Consider the following 23,129-nt stretch of genomic DNA (forward strand, 5'->3'; position numbering starts at 1 on the left):
ACTTTAAAAACAGGTTTGTGTGACCCAAGGACTTCTTGATGCCAACTAGCAGAGGGCACAGGAATATGTAAGGGTACTGGGATCCCCAAAATAATGTAATGTTAAGGGGCCTAGTGAAAGCATGTCACACTAGTCATCATAATTAATGTGAAATGTATGTATGGAAAATATATGAGAACTTATGTAGACAAGCTGAATAGGATATTCTCCAGGCCTTGTAGTTAAGGGCAGATCAATCATAGACTCAGACTCATAGGTCAGAAGGGACCAATATGATCATCTAGTCTGACCTCCTGCACAAGGCAGGCCACAAAACCCTACCCATACACATTTATAACAACCCCGAACCTATGACTGAGTTATTGAAATCCTCAAAATTGAGATTTGAAGACCTCAAGCTGCAGGAAATCCACCAGCAAGCGACCCATGCCCCACGCTGCAGAGGAAGGCGAAAAACCTCCAGGGCCTCTGCCAATCCGCCCTGGAGGAAAATTCCTTCCCGACCCCAAATATGGCGATCAGCTAAACCCTGAGCATGTGGGCAAGACTCACCAGCCAGCACCCAAGAAAGAATTCTCTGCAGTAACTCAGTTCCCATCCCATCCAACATCCCCTCACAGACCATCGAGCAGACTTATCTGCCGATAATCCAAAATCAATTGCCCAAATTAAACTATCCCATCATAACATCCCCTCCATATACTTATCAAGCTTAGTCTTAAAGCCAGATAAGTCTTTTGCCCCCACTACTTCCCTCGGAAGGCTGTTCCAGAACTTCACTCCCCTAATGGTTAGAAACCTTCGTCTAATTTCAAGTCTAAACTTCCTAATATCCAGTTTGTACCCATTCGTCCTCGTGCCTACATTAGTACTAAACTTAAATAATTCCTCTCCCTCCCTAACGTTAATCCCCCTGATATATTTATATAGAGCAAGCATATCCCCCTGGAGCCTTCTTTTGGCCAGGCTAAACAAGCCAAGCTCTTTGAGTCTCCTTTCATAAGGCAGATTTTCCATTCCTCGGATCATCCTAGTAGCCCGTCTCTGAACCTGTTCCAGTTTGAATTCATCCTTCTTAAACATGGGACACCAGAACTGCACACAATATTCCAGGTGGGGTCTCACCAGCGCCGTATATAACGGCACTAACACCTCCTTCTCCTTGCTGGAAATACCTCGCCTGATGCATCCTAAAACCGCATTTGCTTTTTTAACAGCCATATCACATTGGCGGCTCATAGTCATCCTGCTATCAACCAATACCCCAAGGTCCTTCTCCTCCTCCGTCGCTTCCAACTGATGCGTCCCCAACGTATATCTAAAATTCTTATTATTAATCCCTAAGTGCATGACCTTGCACTTTTCACTATTATATTTCATCCTATTACTATTACTCCAGTTTACAAGGTGGTCCAGATCTTCCTGAATAGTATCCCGGTCCTTCTCCGTGTTAGCAATACCCCCCAGCTTCGTGTCATCCGCAAACTTTATTAACACATTCCCGCTCTTTGTGCCAAGGTCAGTAATAAATAGGTTAAATAAGATCGGTCCCAAAACCGATCCTTGAGGGACTCCGCTAGTAACCTCCTTCCAGCCTGACAGTTCACCCTTCAGTACGACCCGCTGGAGTCTCCCCTTTAACCAGTTCCTTATCCACCTTACAACTTTCATATTCATCCCCATCTTTTCCAATTTAACTAACAGTTCCCCATGCGGAACCGTGTCAAACGCCTTACTGAAATCGAGGTAAATTAGATCTACCGCATTTCCTTTGTCTAAGTAATCCGTCACCTTCTCAAAGAAGGAGATCAGGTTGGTTTGGCACGATCTACCTTTAGTAAATCCATGTTGCAATTCGTCCCAATTACCATTGACCTCAATGTCCTTAACTACTTTCTCCCTTAAAATTTTTTCCAAGACCTTACACACTACAGACGTCAAGCTAACAGGCCTATAATTACCCGGATCACTTTTATTCCCTTTCTTAAAAATAGGAACTACGTTAGCAATTCTCCAGTCATACGGTACAACCCCCGAGTTTACCGATTGCTTAAAAATTCTCGCTAACGGGCTCGCAATTTCACGCGCCAGTTCCTTTAATATCCTCGGATGGAGATTGTCCGGGCCCTCCGATTTTGTCCCATTAAGCTGTTCAAGTTTGGCCTCTACCTCAGATGCGGTAATATCCACCTCCATATCCACATTCCCATTTGTCATCCCTCCATCCATCAAAGATAGCATGCCTTGAGACAAACCTCCAGACAGAAGATGAGACACACTTAACTCCCTGCTGGACCATTGATGTACTGTGTATCTTACAAAAGAAGTTTATTAGCATACTGAGTCAAATACCCATGAAGAGTTTACAGACATTTCAGAAGGAAATCAACAGGAAGAGGTGAACAGCGTGGGAAGAGGGACCCTGTTTTTAGGTGATGATCAAAGTTCTGGCCTGTTATATCTAGGATGCAGATAAATCCACAGATATCCTTCAATCTGCAAAGATAAATTACCATTTCGCTTGAATTTATGAAAGAAGGCTCTCAGCCATGCTGGTTGAAAACACTGTGGGGAAGACTTGTGGTAAGCTATCATGTAGGAAAGAAGAACTTACTCACCTGTGCAGTAATTGCAGTTCTTCAAGATGTGTCCTACTATGGGTGCTCCATTTCAGATGTGAATGTACCTGGCCTGTACATGCGTCCTGCGCCTCCTCATGCCAGACACCAAGGCTATGTAGGGATATGCAGGCAGGCAGGCAGGCAGGGATGGTGCAAGGATATTTTGCACCCTAGGCAAAATTTCCACCTTGTGCCCCCTCTCCCCCACCCACCCACATCAGTTCAGTGAAGGGCAAATCCCAACAAGCCCGTAAAGACCCCAGGGGCCAGCCGTGCCCAGGGGCTGCTCCTCAGACCAGGTTACCTCCACCCTGAACTCCCTGGGAAGGTACACAGCTCCCCACCCCACCCTGGCAGCCCTCGCCCTGAGTCCACTCACCAGCTTTGCCGGGCTTGGGCCACTGCAGCAGCTCGTCAGGGAGAAGCCACCTTCAGGAGGCATTGGAGAGCCAGAGTGTTCTGCTTGTGGCAGCAGCGAGCCCCAGTCATGGAGGACCCAGTGCAGCACAGAGGGGCAGCAGCCCTGCAAAGGCAGTGGCACTGCTAGTAGGCAGCAGCCGAGTCCCCCACCACTCCTGCCCAGGCTGCAGCCCGGTACCCCCCTCCCAGGGGCTCCTGCAGGCTGCAGCAGATACATGTGGGCGCCGGCCCCTGTGCGCCCCCCCGCATCCCACTTGCCACACTCAGGCTCTGTGGCTCCCAGGAGTGTGAGCCGCCATAGCCACTGCCCCTCCCAGAGCAAGCTCAGGGCCCCGCGCCCCGGCAGCAGCTCACATGCCCAGGAGCCACAGAGCCCGAGTGCAGTGAGGGAGTGGGAGGGTGCACTGGGACTGCTGCCCGCATGCATCTGCGGCAGCCTACAGGAGCCCCCTCCTCGGGGGGGGGGGGCGCACCAGGCCGCAGCCTGGGCAGGAGGGGTGGAGGCTGCAGCTGCTCCCTGCTAGTGCTGCTGCCTTTTCAGGGCTGCTGCCCACCCCACACATACTGTACTGGCTCCTCCACGGCTCTCTGGTGTCTCCAGAAGGCGGCTCCTCCCTGCCAAGCCAGGGCACTGCTTTTTGGTGCCCCCAACCACTTGGCGCCCTAGGTGACCACCTAGTGGTTGCACCAGCCCTATGTGCAGGTGAACCACCTTAAGTTTCTTTTCCACTCAAACATCTCCATAGAGAACAGTCTGAAGCAGAGGGGAAGGGAGGCTGGGTAGTGGAGTACCCATAGGGACACACATCTCAAAGTACTTCAGTTACTGCACAGGTGAGTACATTCTTCTTCTATACAGGATAGTTTACCACAGCATAGTGCATTAAAAACATACGTACTGAAGCCCACAGAGTAGCCCTACATATGTCAGACACCATTATGTTTTTAAGCAATACTATGGATAATGGCTATGAATGCCTGTGATTCTATAACAAGTAACAATACATCCAGATATCCATCTTGATAGTCTTTGAGCAGAAATCATAGAACTCCTGGATCCATCTGCAAAGGGGAGGAACAGCCTTGGTGACCTTTGAAATTGCTTGGTCCTATTCAAGAAGGAGGGCAGATACTTTAACATCCAGGATATGATAACATGACTCCTGCAGAGGAGTTATGTGGCTTCAGGAAAATCACTGGTAGATTAATAAACTGGTTAAGATGGAACTCCAGGATATTCTAAAGTAATAATTTAGGATGTGGGTGCAAAGAAACCCTTATCTTTGAAGAATATGGTAAAACAAGTATCTGCCATCAAGATACCAATCTCTCCAACTTTACAAGCCAACGTGATGGCTACTAAAAAGGCCATCTTCACAAATAAATGGAGTAAAGGAAAAGTTGCCATAGGATCAAATGGATGTTTCATAAAATAATTGTTTACCAGGTTAACATCCCAAGTCGGAGTGGAGTCTTTTGTCTCGGGGTAGAGCGTCCTCAAAACCTTAATAAACCTAGATGATACAGGATGAGCAAATATGGAAACCCCCTCTATAGCCAGAAGAGAGGATGATATTGCAGCCAAATTTACCTTAATTGAGTTAACTGATAACCCTGAATTATTCAGATCCACCAAATAATCCAGGACAACAAAGAGGCACAGATCCAGGCAGGAAGCAGCAATGACAGTATCACTGAGAGAGAATCTCTTCCATTTCTGCAGGTAAGTAGCAGAGATTGACTTCTTCCTACTACTCAATAACACCTGCTTCCCTTCCTCAGTGCAGGAGGATTCTTTGCACAAACATCTAGATCGGGGTGTAGTGACCTACATCCTGCGAGAGGAGAGAAGGAGTGGTGAGGAGCTTCAGCAGTGGATGCATAGATGAAGCAGGTAAGGATAGTAAGCTTGTCTTAGACAGGTTGGTATTATTAGGATAAATCCTGTCAGTGGAGTTGGAGGAAAGGCATACAACAGATCATTCTTCTGTCCCCCAAAGAGTGGTATCCCAGATCCATTCCTGAGCAGAAAAGAGGACACTTCTTGTTCCTGGAGGTGGCGAAGAGATCCACTTCCAGGCAGACCCTGTCTGGAATATACTGTAGAGCACTTGACAGTCTAGCTCCCATTCACAATCCTGTGAGAAGTCATCGGTTGCAATCTTCTGAATGTCTGGGAGATAGAAGAATTTCACTGCTCTATCTGATGAGCTATGCACCAGTTCCACAGCTTCGGCGCACAGAGGAGCTGAGACTTGTTCCTCCCTGCTTGCTGATGTAAAAAAAGTGCAGGACATGTTGTCCATCATGACCCTTATTGATTTGTCCGTGAGGAGAGACAGGAAACGAAAGCAGGCATTCCTGAGAGCCCTGGGCACCAACAGATTGATGTGGAGATTGGTTTTCTGAGTTATCCATCTGCCCTGAGTTGTAAAAGCATTGAGATGGGTTCCCCATCTTAACAGTGATGCATCTGTTGTTAAAGTTAACGATGGAGTCGGGTACTAGAATAGAATGCCTGCGCAAACACTGAGTTGATCTTTCCACCAATCCAGGGAGTTCCTCACTTAAAGACGAACCATCACCTGTCTATTCAAGATGTGTCTGACTGGAAAACAGGTTCTCCTCAGCCAACCTTGAAAGCTTTGGAGAAGTAGCTTTGTGTGATCAGTCTCAAAAGTACAAGCTGTCATGTGTCCCAGGAGCTGAAGATAGTTCTTTACAGTGGTCCTAGGATTCCCATGAATTATCTGTACCAAACCTAACAAGACTAGGAACCTATCTGAGGGACGGTAGGCTCTGGCTGTCAAAGAGTCCTAAGATGTCCCTATAAACTATGTTCTTTACAGGGGTTAAATGTGGATTTTCTCACATTTAGCTGGGACACAACTCTTGGAACAGAGCAAGAACTGTTTGGATTGGAGAGCACACTGCTTCGTAAGAATGATCCTTGAGTAGCCCATTCTGAAGATACGGGAAGACGAGGATTGTCTCTTGTCAGAGATCAGAAACCACTACTGCCAGAACCTTGGAAAAAACACCCTAGGGGCAAAGGAGAGACCAAAGGGAAGCACTTTGTATTGGAAAGATCCTGGCCTATAGTGAATTATAGATATATCCTATGCAAAGAGTGTACCACTATATGTAAATACAGATCTTGTTGGTCGAGGGCCAAAAACGAATCTCCCTTCTCCAGTGAATCAATTATAACTTTCAGAGTCACCATCCTGGATTTTTGAGGCTTTAGAAACTTGTTTAGAAATCTTGGATCTAAGATTCCATCTCTACCATCCGGCCTTCTTTGGTATATGGAAATACTTCTAGTAAAACCCCTAGCCCCTGTGAGAGGAGGGACCAGCTCTACTGCTCTTAACCAGAGGAGAAAAGTTCACCTCCTGTCTTAATACAAGCTCATGAAAAGGCATCCCTGAAAAGGGACATGAAAGAAGAGTTGAAGAGATGGAATGACATAAAATGGATGGTATAGCCAGATGTTATGACCTCTATAACTGACTTGTTTATAGTAATTCACCTCCACACATTCTGGAAATAGGAAAGGCAGCCCCAAAAAGAGGGTGGTGGACAAATGGGCACTGCTGTAAAACCAGTGATGTGGGAGGATTCAACCCCTTAACTGGCCCATCAAAACTGCTGCTTAGAAGATGACTGGGTGGTCATGGAGGGCAGATGGGCAGCCCTCTTTGTCTGAAACTTACATCTTTTCCTGGGGGGCTCAATGCATCTATGGAATCTAGAAAACTGAGCAGTACGCAATCTCTGGGCAGTTTCTGACCTACTAAATCTCCTCTTATTTGTAGGTGCACATATGCCCCAAGAACATAAACTGACTCTAGAGTCCTTCAGTGTATGCAAGGACTCTATGGTCTCCAAGAAAAAGCCTACAACTGTTGAAGAGGAGGTCCTCACAGGTGTTCTGTCAGAACCCGAGAACTGGAGTCAGGATGCCCTGCATCTAACTACCCATGTGGAGATAGACCTGGTGGCAGTGGATGCAGGATCCCAGGATGCTTAAAGAGTGGTCCTGGTTGGCCCTCAGACAATGGACTGGAATGGTTCCCTATGTTACTGTGGCAGGTGTTGCAATAAAGACCAATCAATCAATTATCGTTTGTGAAACTGTATTTGGCCATGACTACCTGATAGTTTCCAATCCTGAAGTGCAGTTTTGCGGATGAACAGATCCAAATAGATCCAATCTTTTTCACTCCATCATGTGGAATAGACCTGGAGATGTGCTGCCTGTCTGCTCATTCACTGCACCAACTACTAGGAAGTTAGATGGAGGGCAGGAAAAGAAGAAATCACAGTCCTTAAGAGTCCTTTTTTAACCATTTTTTAAACTTTGGAGAAATAGTTTCAGGTGTTTGCCACACAGTCTTACCTTGTTGATGGGTAATGCCACCCTAGATGGTGTTGCGGACCATAGAATATCCAACACCTTGTGCCGTGAATCCCTGACCACTTCAAGTGGAATTAGAAGAGAGTCAACTACCCCCTTTATTAGGTCTTGAGATTACCAATAATCATCCATGAAAGGTGGTGGAGGCATAACCATTTCATCTGGAGAAGAGGATGAAATGAGTGTTTGAGGGGTAACCTCTTTATCCACCGTGGCATCCACCCTGTTCCTCACATGTCTCTTCCTTTGGGGTGAACTGGTTGGGGAGGAGAGAACTGAACAACTCTAGTCTCCCTTTGAGATAGCACTTGTGGTCTGGAGAATTGCTGTTGGTAAGCAGCGCAGGAACCCCAGTACTGCCATTGGGGGAGGGTGGGCATATGGGAGTGGAGGTGGCATGCAGGGCTGCTTCCACTAACCCTGATGACAATCATGATCTTCCCTGCGACTGTCGAAGAATGGGTTCCTGACAGAATATGGGGGAGGGGAGGAAAGAGACCCTGAACTGAAATAAAGGAGACTGACTGGAAGTCTCCTTCATTCTCCCCAAAAACATCCAATGTAGGAGGCCCTAGGGTACAGTAGAAGTCTGGAGATTGAGGTGTTGGTATTGAAAGATGCACAGTACCCACCTAAACTCTTGCAGTACTGAGTATGGAATCGGTACCGACACAGCAGCCAAAGACATAGTAGCCAAAGCTGATGGTACCACTGATGGAGGGCATAGCGATGTAGACGCCAATGGAGACTGGCACAGCTGCTTGTTCGTTAGCAAGGGTGCCAATGAAGAAGTGCTAAAAAGCAGGACTGAGCCTGACAATAGCAGACCAGGACGCTTATGCTTGCCTTGCTCCCTGGTAGAGGGGACTGAAGCCCTGTTGGAGCCAAAAGTCTCCCTCGAGCTCCAGGGCTTTCCAGATCTTCCAGTACTGGAGGAGGAGTCCTTTGACTCAATGGTACCAAGCTGAGTGCTCAAGTGTTCACAGATTGTAGATCTTACAGGCAACCTAGGCCTTTTTGGAGCAGGCTCCTTCAGATGAGAATCTACCCCTCTTTTTGGGAGTCCTCAGAAGCCTCCTATGACCTCCCCTTCTTATGAAAGCCCTACACCAAAGGGTAAAGGGAACTGGATCTGTTTGGAGACAGATGTACAGGGCGGGGCAGTTCCTGACCTGACTCAGAGGCTGGTTGAAGTGAGCACTCCATCACTAACAGTATGAGCTTAATCGCCTTGTTTTTTCTTGCCCTTGAATTGAGAGCTAAAAAGTACTTCTGGGTGACACTGGGCTCCCCCAAACAATGGACACACTTAGAGAGGCTGCTGCTCACAGGCATAGCTTCTCAGCAGGAGTGGCAGTGTTTGAAGCCTGGCAAGCCAGGCATGCCCTGCCAGGAAGACAAGGCTCCCCCAACGAGAAAAATGAGGGGGGAAAATCCTCTCACTACTAAGAACTAATTAATCTTAACAAACAACTACAAAAAGAATACAAAATAGCCGAGGCACGCTCAAGGCGGGCAAGCTAGAACTCTGTCTCAGGCCAAGAAGAAACTGGGGGGAATTTGCCCACAAAGCCACATGTGGCCTTGGTGTCCGACAGAAGGAGCCAGAAGAGCAGCCTAGTGACAGGAATCCAACATAACATCTAAAACAGCAAAAACAGATCTCAGTCCTGAGAGTGTAAACACCTAGAAGCGTTTACTAAAGCCCTGGGTAGTCCTCACCAAATGGGACCATTAGCACCTGATTTTTATAACAAACTTATAACACAATATCCTGTTGCTAAGGGAGTACATTGTTGAAGGACTGCACTATGTGTTTTTCTACAAAACATTTATAATCTCCTTCATGCAAAAAGTGTCAACAGTCCATGTGCTTGCCCAGCTTCTGTGTCAGGAGACACTTACGAAACACCATAAAGGAGTCCTCCGACGAAGTGGGTATTCACCCACAAAAGCTCATGCTTCAATATGTCTGTTAGTCTATAAGATGCCACAGGACTCTTTGCTGCTTTTACCATAAAGGAGCTGCATTAGACTAAGCAATTTTTGATGGCTACTTAGCATGCCCACTAAAAAAAAAAAAAAAAAAAAAAATGATTTTTTTCCACTTGCTTATAATCTGATCACTTTTCTTTTAAAGTTCAGTGCTAAGAATTAGTTATATACCAAACAAAAGTCAGCCATTTTGAATTCCTCATGAAATCAAGGGTGAATAGTCTTTTTACTTTATACTATGTATTATGCATGAAAAGTGTATTTTTCCCTATCATCATACCGCAATTAAAACCTGGATAAAAAGAGGTTGCTCAAGTTTTCCAAAAATTCACCTTTGGGCACAGAATGCCTGGGAAGATTTCAGCACAAAAACTAAACATTTTGGAAAATTATGGTCATGTGAAAATGGATGGAGAGGATCATAATGGAAACTGCAAATTAGCAACACATGCTCTAACAAAGCAAAATAAATTCAGCAGCTGGACACAAGACCAATTGCTCTTGTCCTATTTTGGAACAGAGAGGAATTAATACGTACATAATGAGGGAGCTTGTGTATCTAAAAACCGAAGTAGGACATTCTGAAAGACAGGAAGGCTGGATCCAGTAAGAGAAGCTGAAGAAATAGATTCTTTTTCATCCAGCACGTCTGACTCACCACATCTCTACACAGTGAAAAAAAAAGAATCAATTAACATATCATGCAACTCTAAATGTGACAGTGTTTCTCTTTGTCCTCACAATGAAATATCCACCCAAATCCCAGAAATCCTACTGAAGCACTACTGAAAAAAAGCATTTTCCCATCTCTGTCCACCTTGGGTACTTCTAAAGTGCTTATTTAACAATTATATAATAATTATGGAAAAGACGTGCATGAGACTTGCATAGAATCGCCACTTGTATAAAATGTTATAGCTAGTATATTTTAGTAAAATTCAACCAAACAATTTTCTGGATTGATTACACAAACAGGCTATAATTACAGCTTTAATAAAGGAATTAATTTTCTCTATTGTGTGGCTTACTCATTACTGGTGTAATGGGTTCTCCCTTCCCCCCACTGCTTGGGCTGCAGGGGGGGTGGCAGCTTGAAGGAGCACAGAGCATATGGAAAGTGAAAGTAAAAATACGTTTGTGTGTATGGTGCTATCTGTGGCCAGTTCCAGTAGAAGAAGCATTTCTATAAGAGTACTCTGGCTGCATTAAAAAGACTGTTGCATCTTAAATCAATACAGTCTTGCCTCCTACTTTTGGATACCCCTCATGCTATACTTTGTTAGTAGGACTATCTATTGAAACAGTCTGTTCGATGTGGCTTAAAAAAAAAAAGTTTACCTTGACCACCATTAAAAAGTCAATATTTACCAATGAGCTACCACAGGATCTGAGGTGCTCAATTATTAGATTAATAAATAACTGAAGTACCAATGGCATCTCCACTTGATCTCCAATGCGGAGAGGGTTTAATTTTATAAAGAAAAGAAGCGGTAGAGGGGCTAAAGAAATATTATGAGCCAAATGTCAACTGGTGTAAACTGGCTTAGATCCATTTATCTCAATAAAGATAAACCTTTTCCACATTTCGCTGTTCTCCCAGATTCAATGAAAAAAAAACATAGCCAGTTTTATATAATGTATGGTTCTCTTTAAGACACATTATTTTGGCTCAGAATTGCCCACTTGGTTTTCAGAATTCTCCAGATTTTGTAGGCCATCAGAGCACAATCTTTAGTATGCGTAATTGTGCACCAGTCAACACAGTTTAACACACTAATTCCTTCAGGGGACAATAGATGGCAAACCTCCATACACAGTACTATATATAACTCCTAATATACAAAAGTAAATCATGACAGGAAAAATAAATAGTAATGAAGCTAACTCAAGCTAGTTTAAGTTTTATTTTTATCAGAAGCTTCTTTAACATTCAAAGTTAAGATGCAATTCAAGAACCATAAATTGGTGGCATAACATCCAATTTCCCAAGTCTGATTCAACAGTTTAAAAACACTGTATGTTGAATGAAGCTAATTTCTCCTCAACTGCTCATTTTAAGTGCGTTGCCAACGTATTATTCTAAAATGAGAAAGAACAACTTACTTCTGCCTCAATTTCTGCTTGCCTCTTCTCCAGGAGTTTTGCCACAGCCATCGCCCTGTGTTTGCCAGACCTTTTACAGCTCACAGCCCATTCACAAAGCAGTGTTACCACAGCTTCATCATTAGGGGCAACCTGTTCAATGGAGAAACAAAAATAGTAATTTCACTTGCACAGGAATAGCACTGCTTATTTATTTGCTGGCTAGAAACAGTACGGAACCAGGCTGCTGTTGGCATTGTACTTTGTACTAGCACTTTGTTTTACCCACATGATGCAATTTTTAGAAATTACTGATGCATGGGTATGCACATTTTATCTTCAAAAGGGATCGTGTGGGTGTGGAAGGGCATAGTGGCAGCAGAAGGAGGAAGTGAGGGGCACAAAAGAAGCATCAACAGATGTAGAGGGATAGACCAGGGATACCAGGGAAGAGGAGGGAGAATGGTACCTAATGAACTAGGGATAAGTGAATCTGGGGCTCGGTGTAGCAGAGCACTCCATATTTCAAATTTTATACAAATGTCATGTCTGTCATATGCTGATTCAATGCATGTTTTATGTAATCTGTTCCTCAGCTTTGCGCCTTACCAAGGTCTGGAGAAGACAGGGAGGTCTGTACTTTCCCAACCACCTAGAAAAGAGTAACCCTGGGTGCCCCCACTCCCAGAAAGAGAAAGAGGGGAGAAGTCACTCATCCCCATTCACTAAGAAGAGCACGCCAAAGGTCCCTCCCTTGCTCAAATCATGAAGTGTTGGAAACAGCCCTGTTTTCTTCTCTTCAGTATGTCCAGGGAAAGAGAAAATAGAAGACCCAGTCTTTTCCTTCAGCTTCCCCATAGACCAGTGCTAGGTGGGAGACCTCTTAAAGACGGGATTGTTTGGGAACAGAGAATCACAGAACTTTAATGGGGCATGGAGCGAGGGAAGAACCTCCACATGTTCAAACAAATATCCAAACTTAGTCACACATTGACCTTTTGGAGCACCTGATCATTAAGTTACTTATATTAAAATAAACTTAAATCAAGTGGAATATGCACAGCAGCCCCCTGGCTTCTCTGAAGCATTTTATATAGAATTACTCTAAACGCTGGCAAGTACTTTTGAATAAAGACTGCACTCTTAGACAGAGACTCTAATACGTGTAAGCAAGAAGATCTGAAAATATTTTCATGCTTAACTGACATGCAGTTTTTTCCACCCTGCCCGCTCCAAAAGGGACTTCCCTGACACATGTAAGCAGGTTTGGTTTGGTTCCTGGGATGTATATTGATCAGCATTGCTCATTTTTCTTTTGTCAGCAGAGTACAACTAGCAAAAATCCTACTCATAAACAGAGTTGGCAGAGAAAGTAGATTAGATGGTGACACACACATTAAAGAAACATAATAGAAGATCACCAAGATGAGAAATTTGGATTTTAGCCATGTTTTAAAGTGTTGACAGATTTATCAAATTCATATTAGAGAAAGGTATTTTAAAATGTTGACAGGTAAAATATTGAGCCTGTATCCTTTGGGGACCAGATTCTGGCATCTTCTAGGAAGAAAGCTCGATGCACAGAACAATCTGATTTTAATATTTTCTAGGCATTAGCTCAGCAAGAAAAGTAATCCAGGTACTAGCAACAGGTTAATGAAGATTTCACAACCTAAAAGAACTATAAGCATGAGGTTCTCTTGTTACACAGTGAGACAACAGCCATGGAAAGACACTTTACTGGAACCCCAAAGACGAACAAAGAAACAAAAAAACCATGCTGCTTTTATGAAGATCACTATATTTCCTAAACAAGCTAAAAACCTTACATCATGACTTACACATTGTAAACTAAGAGTCAGACCTTAGCTATCTACTGTATGTGTATCAAAGTTTAATATTAAAGCCAACTTTATTTTGTTTGATTTCATTTTTGTGATTTTCTGTATCTTTAGTCCCATGCCAAATAAACTTTATGCTCAGTTCCATCTATTGTAACTGAAGCATGGACCAGTCATTTGGGACAAGAGCTGTTGGATGCTTCTGAGGAAAGGAGACTGATTTCTGTCCTAAAAGAAGTTAGAAAGAGAAAAATAAAGGCCTAGAAAACCTATTAAAGCTACTGTGGAGTCCATGTCCATCACCATGCTGTGCTGTGATGAACCTGGCAGAGGTCGGTTTGGGCAAAGGGAGAGTCCTAAAACACAGAGTAGGCAAGGTGTGGTTACACCCATGTAATCTGTAGCCAACTGATAAAACTCAGTTGTCTCTGCTAGAGTGGAGGAGGGATGGGGTTAGCAAGCCTCTGGCAGGGGCGGCTCCAGGGCCCAGCACGCCAAGCGCGTGCTTGGGGCGGCAAGTCATAGGGGGTGTTCTGCTGGTTGCCGCAAGGCCAGCAGGCAGGCTGCCTTCGGCGGCTTGCCTGCGGAGGGTCCGCTGGTCCCACAGCTTCGGAGGTCCGCCGAGACCACGGGACCAGTGGACCCTCCGCAGGCAGGCCGCCAAAGGCAACCTCCCTGCCGTGCTTGGGGCAGCAAAATGCCTAGAGCCACCCCTGGCCACTGGTTATTTCCTGTTTATACAAATCCCTACACTGACTAGATGAGGTGGGTTGATTTAACTAAATGTGTTAAAAATTAACCTCAACTTTCCCAATATTAAAAAATTTTAAGACATTACAGGTAAGAGCCATTTGCATTTATCCATATACTATTTGGTCCAAACTAGTTATATAAGTCTTTATACTTTCTCTGTTTCTTTTGAGAGATTATTTCTCAGACTAAGAGCCTACACTGTTAGGAAATGTCCCCAGATTAGAGATTGCCAGCTGCTCCCACTCTCCACCCTGGATCAGACCGTGGAGGTAGTATTGGGTTCTCTGCTCCCATCCCTGATACTGCCAACCCTTTCTCCCTCCGCCTTGCCATTCCTTCTCCTCTTTTGAACAGCACCTCATAGATATCCACAAAGACTTGGACTGTAAGCTGTATGGGGCAGGGACCATCTTTTTGCTGCATTTTTATTCAGTGCCTAGCCCTATAGTAATACTAATAAATAATAAGATGGAGTTTTCCTCTCCCTCGGAAAGTTTTGCTTTTTGGCAAAAGCTGAAATATATAAAGAAAATTTTGGACTGAAATCTCAATTATTTCTGTTTGGAAATAGCCCCTTGGCAGTTATAGTCTGGGTGCCTCATGCTTCCCATAGAGAATAGCAACATGAGGCAATGAACCTATCGCTGCCACAAAACGCTGCAGCAGCATATCTAAACAGAAAAAAATTGTATTGACGAAAAAAATTAAATTCTGTGGAAAGCAGAGACTTCATGAAAAATTTAGTTAAAAAGCCATTTAAAAAAAAAAGACTGTGTAAACAAGAACACAGCATATCACCTTGCTCTTCTGTCCATAATAAATATGTTGGCTCAAAGAAATACCTCCAGACCCATAATTACCTGGTTGCTCATCTCAGAATTATTTCCAGTTTATCAGCATCTTTTTATACTGAAGGACCCAGAAATGAATGAAATATAGTAGATACCAAATCTCCAGTGACAAATAAAGGAGGATATCGCTGATCTCTAATGTGACACCTCTGAGTATTGCACCACAAAACTACACTAGTTTCTCTTTAAAATAATTTTAAAATCCACACTCCTCTCACAGCAAGCTCATACCCAATTTGATCTATCACCCCATGATAGCAGTAATAAAAAAAATAGAAAAAACGACAGCTTAGTAAATCTCTCATCACATTGAAATCTTCATTTTTAAAATATTTTCCCCCTCACATAGTGCCTTGGTCATTTAGATAGCTGCATCTCATTTTTGGTAATTCCTCTCCATATTTTTAATTTTTCTGCATCTATACAGTGTCTTCACTTCGTGCTTGAAATGCTCTGAATTTAGCATAATCTGCAAATTAAATAAATGGGCTCTTCATGTCTTCCTCTAGATTATTAATCAAGATTATGTTTTAAGAGTTTAAAAAGTAAAAGGGCTAACGTACATGTAACAACCAGAAAATAAACACATTTTTCAGAACTATTAAAAGTTACAGACCCCCAAGCACTGAAAACTAACTGTTTCAGGATTAATACTTTTTAATCATCCTTTTTATTTGCATAAAAGCCATTCACTACAAAAACTATGCTATGTTTCTTACGGAATCACACATTTCCACATATTACATTGGGCTCAAGCAGGGCAGGCCAGAAAAAGAGATTAAACAGTTTAAAACCATAGAAAACATCAACAGTAAAAAGCAGAATCCTGTAAACAAATGTAGGGTGGCAAAACATTTCCTTTATCTTTCATAATCAAATGAAACAATCATAGAACCATAGGGTTATAGAAGGGAGTGCAAGGATCAAACATACTTCTTCCTGTGGGAGATGGAAACACTTCTCTATAAATAATGATAAACCATATCTTCAAAACGCAGGCAGGAAATACCTATGATATTATAGTTTGAACTTTACACTATCCTGTTCCCCTTTCTGCAAGCAACAGAAAACAAGTTTAAAAAATGGAAGGAAGTGGCTCTATAGCTCAACCAAGGGCAGTCTTAAATTGGGGAAAAGAAAAGTTTCTTAGATCATCAGATCCCTGTAGTTGCAGCATTGCTGTGTTTAGCACAACAGCACTCCTTTTCCCAGCTGAAGTCTGTACCTCCCCCATATAGATCATCTCTATCTCATCAGTAAGCAGAAAGGATGGCTGCTCCTAGTGCAAATAGATTGAGTGCTTCATTTTCAGCAACACTTACACCTACAACTGAAGACCTTGATTTTTCAGAACCCTAAGGAAATGATAAAATGTAGACTCCAGCAGGAAGACTGCAGGTCATGAAGAGTTCTGTGAGCTCCAATATCAGTAGGGTCAATTACAGTCCTTGGACTAATCAAGGCATCTAGTGATTGGGTTTAGGGGAAACAGAAGGGAGGAGATACAGAAAGACAAGCTGACAAGAAAATAAACTGCAGAGAAATTAAGAAAATGAGCAAGTCCTGAACAGCTCCCACCATGCCACTTCTTGAGGTGGAACCAGAGTGCAAGCATCCCTAGATGCTTCTATCTTGGTCCAGCCTGGGGCACACGTGAAGTTTCAAAGACAAAAACGCTGATAAATGAATTTAGGAGAAAATTTCCATAGACTTGCCCAAAAATACATTCACCAGGTACTCCCAGCACAAATATAATGAAATTATTGTTCTTTACAAAAATTATATCCGCACACATAATATGCAAACATTTTCTTCCAAAGGTATCTGTGATGGTCAAAACCATCAGACATATTCATCTGTTATTCTCCTATATTTAAAAATAATATGAAAAATAAAAGAATTTGCACCATGCAGCCAACCCGCCTGTGATGCCACCAAGCTTAATGTGCTAGTTTCTTGTTGGCTTAATTCAAGTCCTAGCAAAAGTCCACCCTAACCCAGCCTCAGGTTTATGATAAACATAGTATAATAAATGTTTCAACATACCATATGAAGGAATGATTATAAAATAAAGAGCAGGGAAAACATTATATAAACAGTTTTACTCACGAAGTTATAAGATTCTATTATGAACATTAATGTTATGATTAAATAAGCAGGAAGTGATCATAAACACAATAAACACATGGGATCCATGATTATTACAGTTGGCCCTTGTCAAATGTCCAAATGTAAAAAAGTTCTTTTCAATTGTCCAAATGGACAGTGATTCACACATGCAGACTACATATATGTCTCTATAAAGATGATAGAACAGATCTGGCATTTCCCCTCCACTACATACAAAAACACAAATTACATCTAAAAATGCATTAAATTTGTTTACTTAATGCAACAGGTCACCACTGGTTCCTTCCAGCCTGCATAATTAAGCTTTCTAATAATAATAGTCCCTGGTACACATCAAAGTTCATCCTGAGATACATATCAGAGAGATAGGTTGTGTGGTACTGACATTTCCCATTTTTCCTGAGTCTGCTGAGACTATGAAGACATGCTGGAAAACGGCAAATCCTGCTTTATCAGACACACAGAATCTCTGCTAAGTACTTGATGAAATGTAATAATTTAGACTATAACATTTCTAAAGGTTCTATTAAGGAACCACAGCTTCAATTAAGTACAATACCAACTGGAACTAGGGGTAAAGGCTTATCAACTCAAATCCTCTCTTTCATATAATGATTTTTTTTTAAACTCTCATTAGGAAAGCTTTTCTTCTTCTGCAGTCAGTGTTATCAAATAATAACCTGAAAGTTCATATTGGCTGCTAAATGAGAGGAGGCACTGTGATTAAAAACAAAAGAACATTCAAACCTTTTACTCTGACACTAATCGTGGAGGTAGATTTATAAAAAGAATGATGAGATTTATTATACATACATACGTGTGTATATATTATATTATACACACACACACACACACACACAACCAGAACACACCTAGATAATATACATGCTAGTAACATTAATCACGTCATATTTGACTAAAGCCTACATAATTAACTTTGATCTCTTTTTTTGGGACTATTTCCTAACCAACAAAAACAAAAACAGAGTCAACTGACCCTGTAATCTGAAAGCTAAAATTTCTTTATAAATTGGCTCAAGAACAGCTGTGGCTTCTTGCATTTGAATGATACAGTATTTACACAGGTCCAATTTAAAATTCTACTAGAAGTATACTCTGTATACTTTGCAATAAATTAAAAAGCATGCATTTATGCTAATGAGGACAGCACTGAGGTTGACAAAAGCAGCTGTAGATTAAATTAAATCTTTTCCAGTTTCACACTGAATTTAAACAGATTTTATAGTAGAATTGTCTGAATATTTTAAAGAGACAATCATTTCTCTTCTTACTGAAGACTTTCAAAAAGTCCTTTATTGGTTTATTTTTCTAGCATTAATAAACTAGAAAAATAGCTTTGTGAAACCGAAAAGGGGAAAACATCTGTTTCTGTTTCTAAATGTGTAATTTACTTCTTAATATTGTACAACTGCCAGTCCAAATATAAAAATAAATGTTGATTATATATCTACAAAATAAAATTAATGTACATTTTTAGAAAAGTAAGGTGTCAAGGAAAAAAAAGGAAGCACGAGTTGGTTGCAGTTGATTAAAGTCAAAAAACATGGCATTGATACTACAGCTTCTTACTTTTCACTAGCATAGTAAATATGTTTATTAAAAAGACAATCTCTGTTGAACAAAAAGACATGGCTCCAATTACCTGAAAAACATTAAAATGTTTACCAGCCTCAAAATTCAAAGTGCCTACAAACAATGAATTTACATGCATGAAGAGCCGTATAAAATAGCTGAATTTCTTATCCTGAAGACTTATGTATATTCTTTACTTTATCAGTTGTCAGTTGTATCATTGATATATATGAGACTACTCACAGTGAGCAAAAGTATGCATGTTAAGAGCACAACACCAAAAGTCTTTATTTTATCAATTTAAAGTGATGGATAAGTTGAATGCAAAAATACAGCATTTTTTAAATGTCAAGTGCACAACATAATGAACAAATTATCTATATGATCAATAAGTTTATGATAGCAAAGAGCATAGCATACCAATTCTCGTATATATAGTTTACTTTTCTTGCGCATAAAGGAGCGTGTCACGTCCTCTCATAAAAGCTGTAGCTCAGGACTTCCTGCTTTCTGATGCCATGAATTTTTATTTACATTGTAATTTAGTTAAACATTCAAGTACATCTCCTAAAGGCAATCAGACTCTGGATTCATCTCTTCTCCTCTGGGTCTTATCTGAGAATCCTTTGTTCCTGTAAGGGCCCAGGGACTAGAAACCAAGTCTGCAGAGACTGGGATAGTTGATATTCCAACAGTGGCACCCAGAAGCCCATGCAAATGCACAACCAGGGAGCATAAGAATGGCCGCACTGAGTCAGACCAAAGGTCCATTTAGCCCAGTATCCTGTCTACTGACAGTGGCCAATGCCAGGTGCCCCAGAGGGAGTGAACCTAACGGGTAATGATCAAGTGATCTCTCTCCTGCCATCTATCTCCACCCTCTGACAAACAGAGGGTAGGGACACCATTCCTAACCCATCCTGGCTAATAGCCATTAATGGACTTAACCTCCAAGAATTTATCCAGTTCTCTTTTAAATGCTGTTATAGTCCTAGCCTTCACAACCTCCTCAGGTAAGGAGTTCCTCAAGTTGACTGCACTGTGTGAAGAATTTCCTTTTATTTGTTTTAAACCTGCTGCCTATTAATTTCATTTGGTGACCTCTAGTTCTTGTATTATGGGAATAAGTAAATAACTTTTCTTTATCTACTTTCTCCACATCACTCATGATTTTATATACCTCTATCGTAACTCCCCTTAGTCTTCTCTTTTCCAAGCTGAAAAGTCCTAGCCTCTTTATTCTCTCCTCATATGGGACCCGTTCCAAACCCCTAATCATTTTAGTTGCCCTTCTCTGAACCTTTTCTAGTGCCAGTGTATCTTTTTTGAGATACTGTACACAGTATCTGAGAAGTGGGCATACCATCGATTTATACAAGGGCAATAAATAATAAAGAGCACTATGGAGAATAAGTGCTGTAGGAAGTGTTGCCCAAGACACTCACAGTGATGGTACCCTGCAACCCTCTGATTGGCCAAGCACCCCATTTAACCCCAAGGGTTGCCCCAAGAATTTGTATGGGTAGCCACACAGACTTTGGCCTGCAACAGCACCAGACCTTGCTTAATCTCTGGTTTCCGACTCCAACCTGACTCTGACCCTGATTCCTACCTCTCAATTTATATACTGCATGCTGGAAATTTATTTCTGACACAGTTCATAATTTTATTGTTTTCGTTCTAAAGCACTTAGAACACAATAATATAGTATATATAGTGTATGTATTTATGACATCATGACAGAGACCACCAAATGGAAGAAAGTTGTGAAAGAAAGATGGGAGAGCCTTTACTCATTATACCAAGATACTCTAGGACTGAGGACAAGCCTTGGATTAGAAGTACATGCTACATTGTATTACATATTTGCTTTAAAAAAAAAATGCAAACTAGACTCAACAAAAAAATAATTTATGAAGAATATTGTCCTTTTAAAACTTTTCTAATAGAAATTCTTTGATCAGTTTGTTTTTTTAAAAACTGTTCATGTTATTAATGTAACAGGGCGGCCTTTGCCTCACAAAAGTGATTTTGCGCAATACAGTCCCTTAGACATGAAGGAATTTCATGCTGGACTTCTGAAGCAGAGAAGAAAATCGACAAGTTTCAAACAAACAGTAATTCAGCATGTACTGATTGAATTATTAAACTTTATAATCTTGCTCAGAATTTATCCCTGCTTTTCCATTGCTTGTTGAACGAGACTGGAAAAGGTATAGAGAAGGGCAACAAAAGTTATTAGGGGTAAAGAACAGCTTTCAGACGAGGAGAGATCTAGACACGATAAATCGATCCGTGAATCAATGCCCATACTCCACCTCGGCAGGAGGAGTAAGCAGCATCGACAGGGGAGCCGCAGCAGTCGACTCGCCGCCGTGAGGATGGCCAGGTAAATCGAACTAAGATACTTCGACTTCAGCTAAGCAAATAGCATAGACCAGCCCTTAGAGAAGAGACGACCAAGGAGGGATATGAGAGAGGTCTAGAAAATCATGAATGAGATGGAGAAAGTGAATAGGGAAGTGTTATTCAACTTCACTAAACACAAGAACTTGGGAATCATCTGATTAAATTAATCGGCAGGCAGGGGTGAAAGTGAGCCAGTACAGCATACCAGTAAGAAGCAAATACAAATGCTTTAATGTCCCTGCCCCTTTTGCCTCCCATCGGCGGCCTTGCTGTGCGAAAGGACTGTCCTTAAAGCGTTACCATGGCAGCACTTTAATGTCATTGTCCCCTCCCCCCCAGCCACCGATGGGGGCGGGCAAAAAGAGCAGCTGCCCCTGGGTCAGCGATTTAAAAGGGCCCAGGAATCTGCCCTTCGGTACTGCAGCAGCGGCGACCAGAGCCACAGGCCCTTTAAACCGCTGCTGGAGCCCCAAGCAGCATGGGCCAGAGAGCATGGATGGGGTATGCCGACCCTCAGCCTGGTCCTTCCATTCATGGCCCCTGCCTTCGGGGGGGGGCCAGAGCCAGCCCCCATACTGGTAAGTCTAAAGAGTTACTTTCACCCCAGCTGGCAGCTGATTTAAAACATAAGGAAGTACTTTTCACACAACACACAGTTAGCCTATGGAACTCATTGTCAGGGGATGTTGTGAAAGTCAAAAATATAACTGGGTTCAAAAAAGAATTAGATAAGTTCATGGAAGATGGGTCCAGCAATGGGTTATTAGGCAAGATGGTCAGGGATGTAACCCCATGCTCCAGGTGTCCCTAATATTCCAACTGCCAGAAGCTGGGACTGGGTGACAAGGACAGGGCCGGCTCTAAGCACCAGCACAGGAAGGAGGTGCTTGGGGCAGCCAATGGAAGGAGGCGGCACGTCCGTGTCTTTGGCGGCAATTCAGCGGCAGGTCCCTCAGTGCCTCTTGGAGGGAAGGACCGGCTGCCGAATTGCCGCTGAAGAATGAAGCAGTGCAGTAGAGCAGCTGCCGAAGTGCCGCCAATCACGGCTCCCCTCTCCCTTCTTTCTCTTCGCCACTTGGGGCAGCAAAAAAGCTGGAGCCAGCCCTGGACAGGGGGTGGGGATCACTCCAAATTGCCCTGTTCTGTTCATTCCTTCTCAGACATCTGGCCCTGACCACTGTGAGAGATAGGAAACTGGGCTAGATGAACCACTGGTCTGACCCAGTATGACTGGCCTTACGTATGTTCTAATCCTGCAAACATACACACATGCTTTACTTTGTATATATAAGTCGTCCCACTGAAGTCAAAAGGACTGCCTGTGTGTCCCAATGTGCTTACAGGATTAGGGACTGACACAGTAACCTCTAGAAATAGACTACCAGTTCAGCTGTCAGCTCACTGAATCGAAGGGACAAAGTCAGATCAAATTTGACCTTTAGACGTTGTATATACGAGATTCTATAAAAATCTAAAACAAATGTTTCCATCATTTTTCTTGTTGGCAGTGACAAGATGTTTTTAAAAGAAAGCTAGGTATTATCATGCTGTGTTTGTAACAAACACTGTAGCAGTTACTACCAGAAGAGACTGTGAGAGCAAAATTGACTATAAGCAAAAGTTAATAACCAGGCTATTTTCACTGTGCAAAATACATAGAATGCTAATAAAAGTCTCAAAAACAGATTATAAAAAAATTTTAGCCAATATTTTAAAGAAAAGGAGTGCCAAAAGTTCAGCTACTAAAACCACATTTGGAGACACAGATAAGGGCTTGATCCTCTGCTCATCGATGTCATTGGCAAACTCCCACTGACTTTAAAGGCACAGGACCACAGCCTAATTGAGCTGTTTTTCAGAAGTGATAAGAATGCAGCAGCTCCCACTGACATCAATTAATTCAATGAGACTTCAGTGTGAGATGGTTAGCACGCTTAAATATAAGGTCACTTATTGCCTAAGCACAGGTTTAGAAGCCTAACTTTTAAATACCCTTTCTGAAAATCTTGGCTCA

General features: G+C 42.4%; 1 protein-coding gene across 1 annotated transcript in view; it reads right to left on the bottom strand.

The window, feature by feature from the left end:
• Positions 1-23,129, bottom strand: part of MED12L (mediator complex subunit 12L) — a 324,753-nt gene that overhangs the window by 227,251 nt on the left and 74,373 nt on the right. Inside the window, exons 11-12 of the mRNA XM_075068471.1 lie at positions 11,560-11,691; positions 9,995-10,121 (exon numbers count right to left, since the gene is read on the bottom strand). Coding sequence (XP_074924572.1) covers positions 9,995-10,121; positions 11,560-11,691 — 259 coding nt within the window. The remainder of the gene's footprint in view (positions 1-9,994; positions 10,122-11,559; positions 11,692-23,129) is intronic.

Source organism: Chelonoidis abingdonii, chromosome 8 (assembly GCF_003597395.2).
Source record: "Chelonoidis abingdonii isolate Lonesome George chromosome 8, CheloAbing_2.0, whole genome shotgun sequence".
In the NCBI taxonomy this organism is placed as follows: Eukaryota; Metazoa; Chordata; order Testudines; family Testudinidae; genus Chelonoidis; species Chelonoidis abingdonii.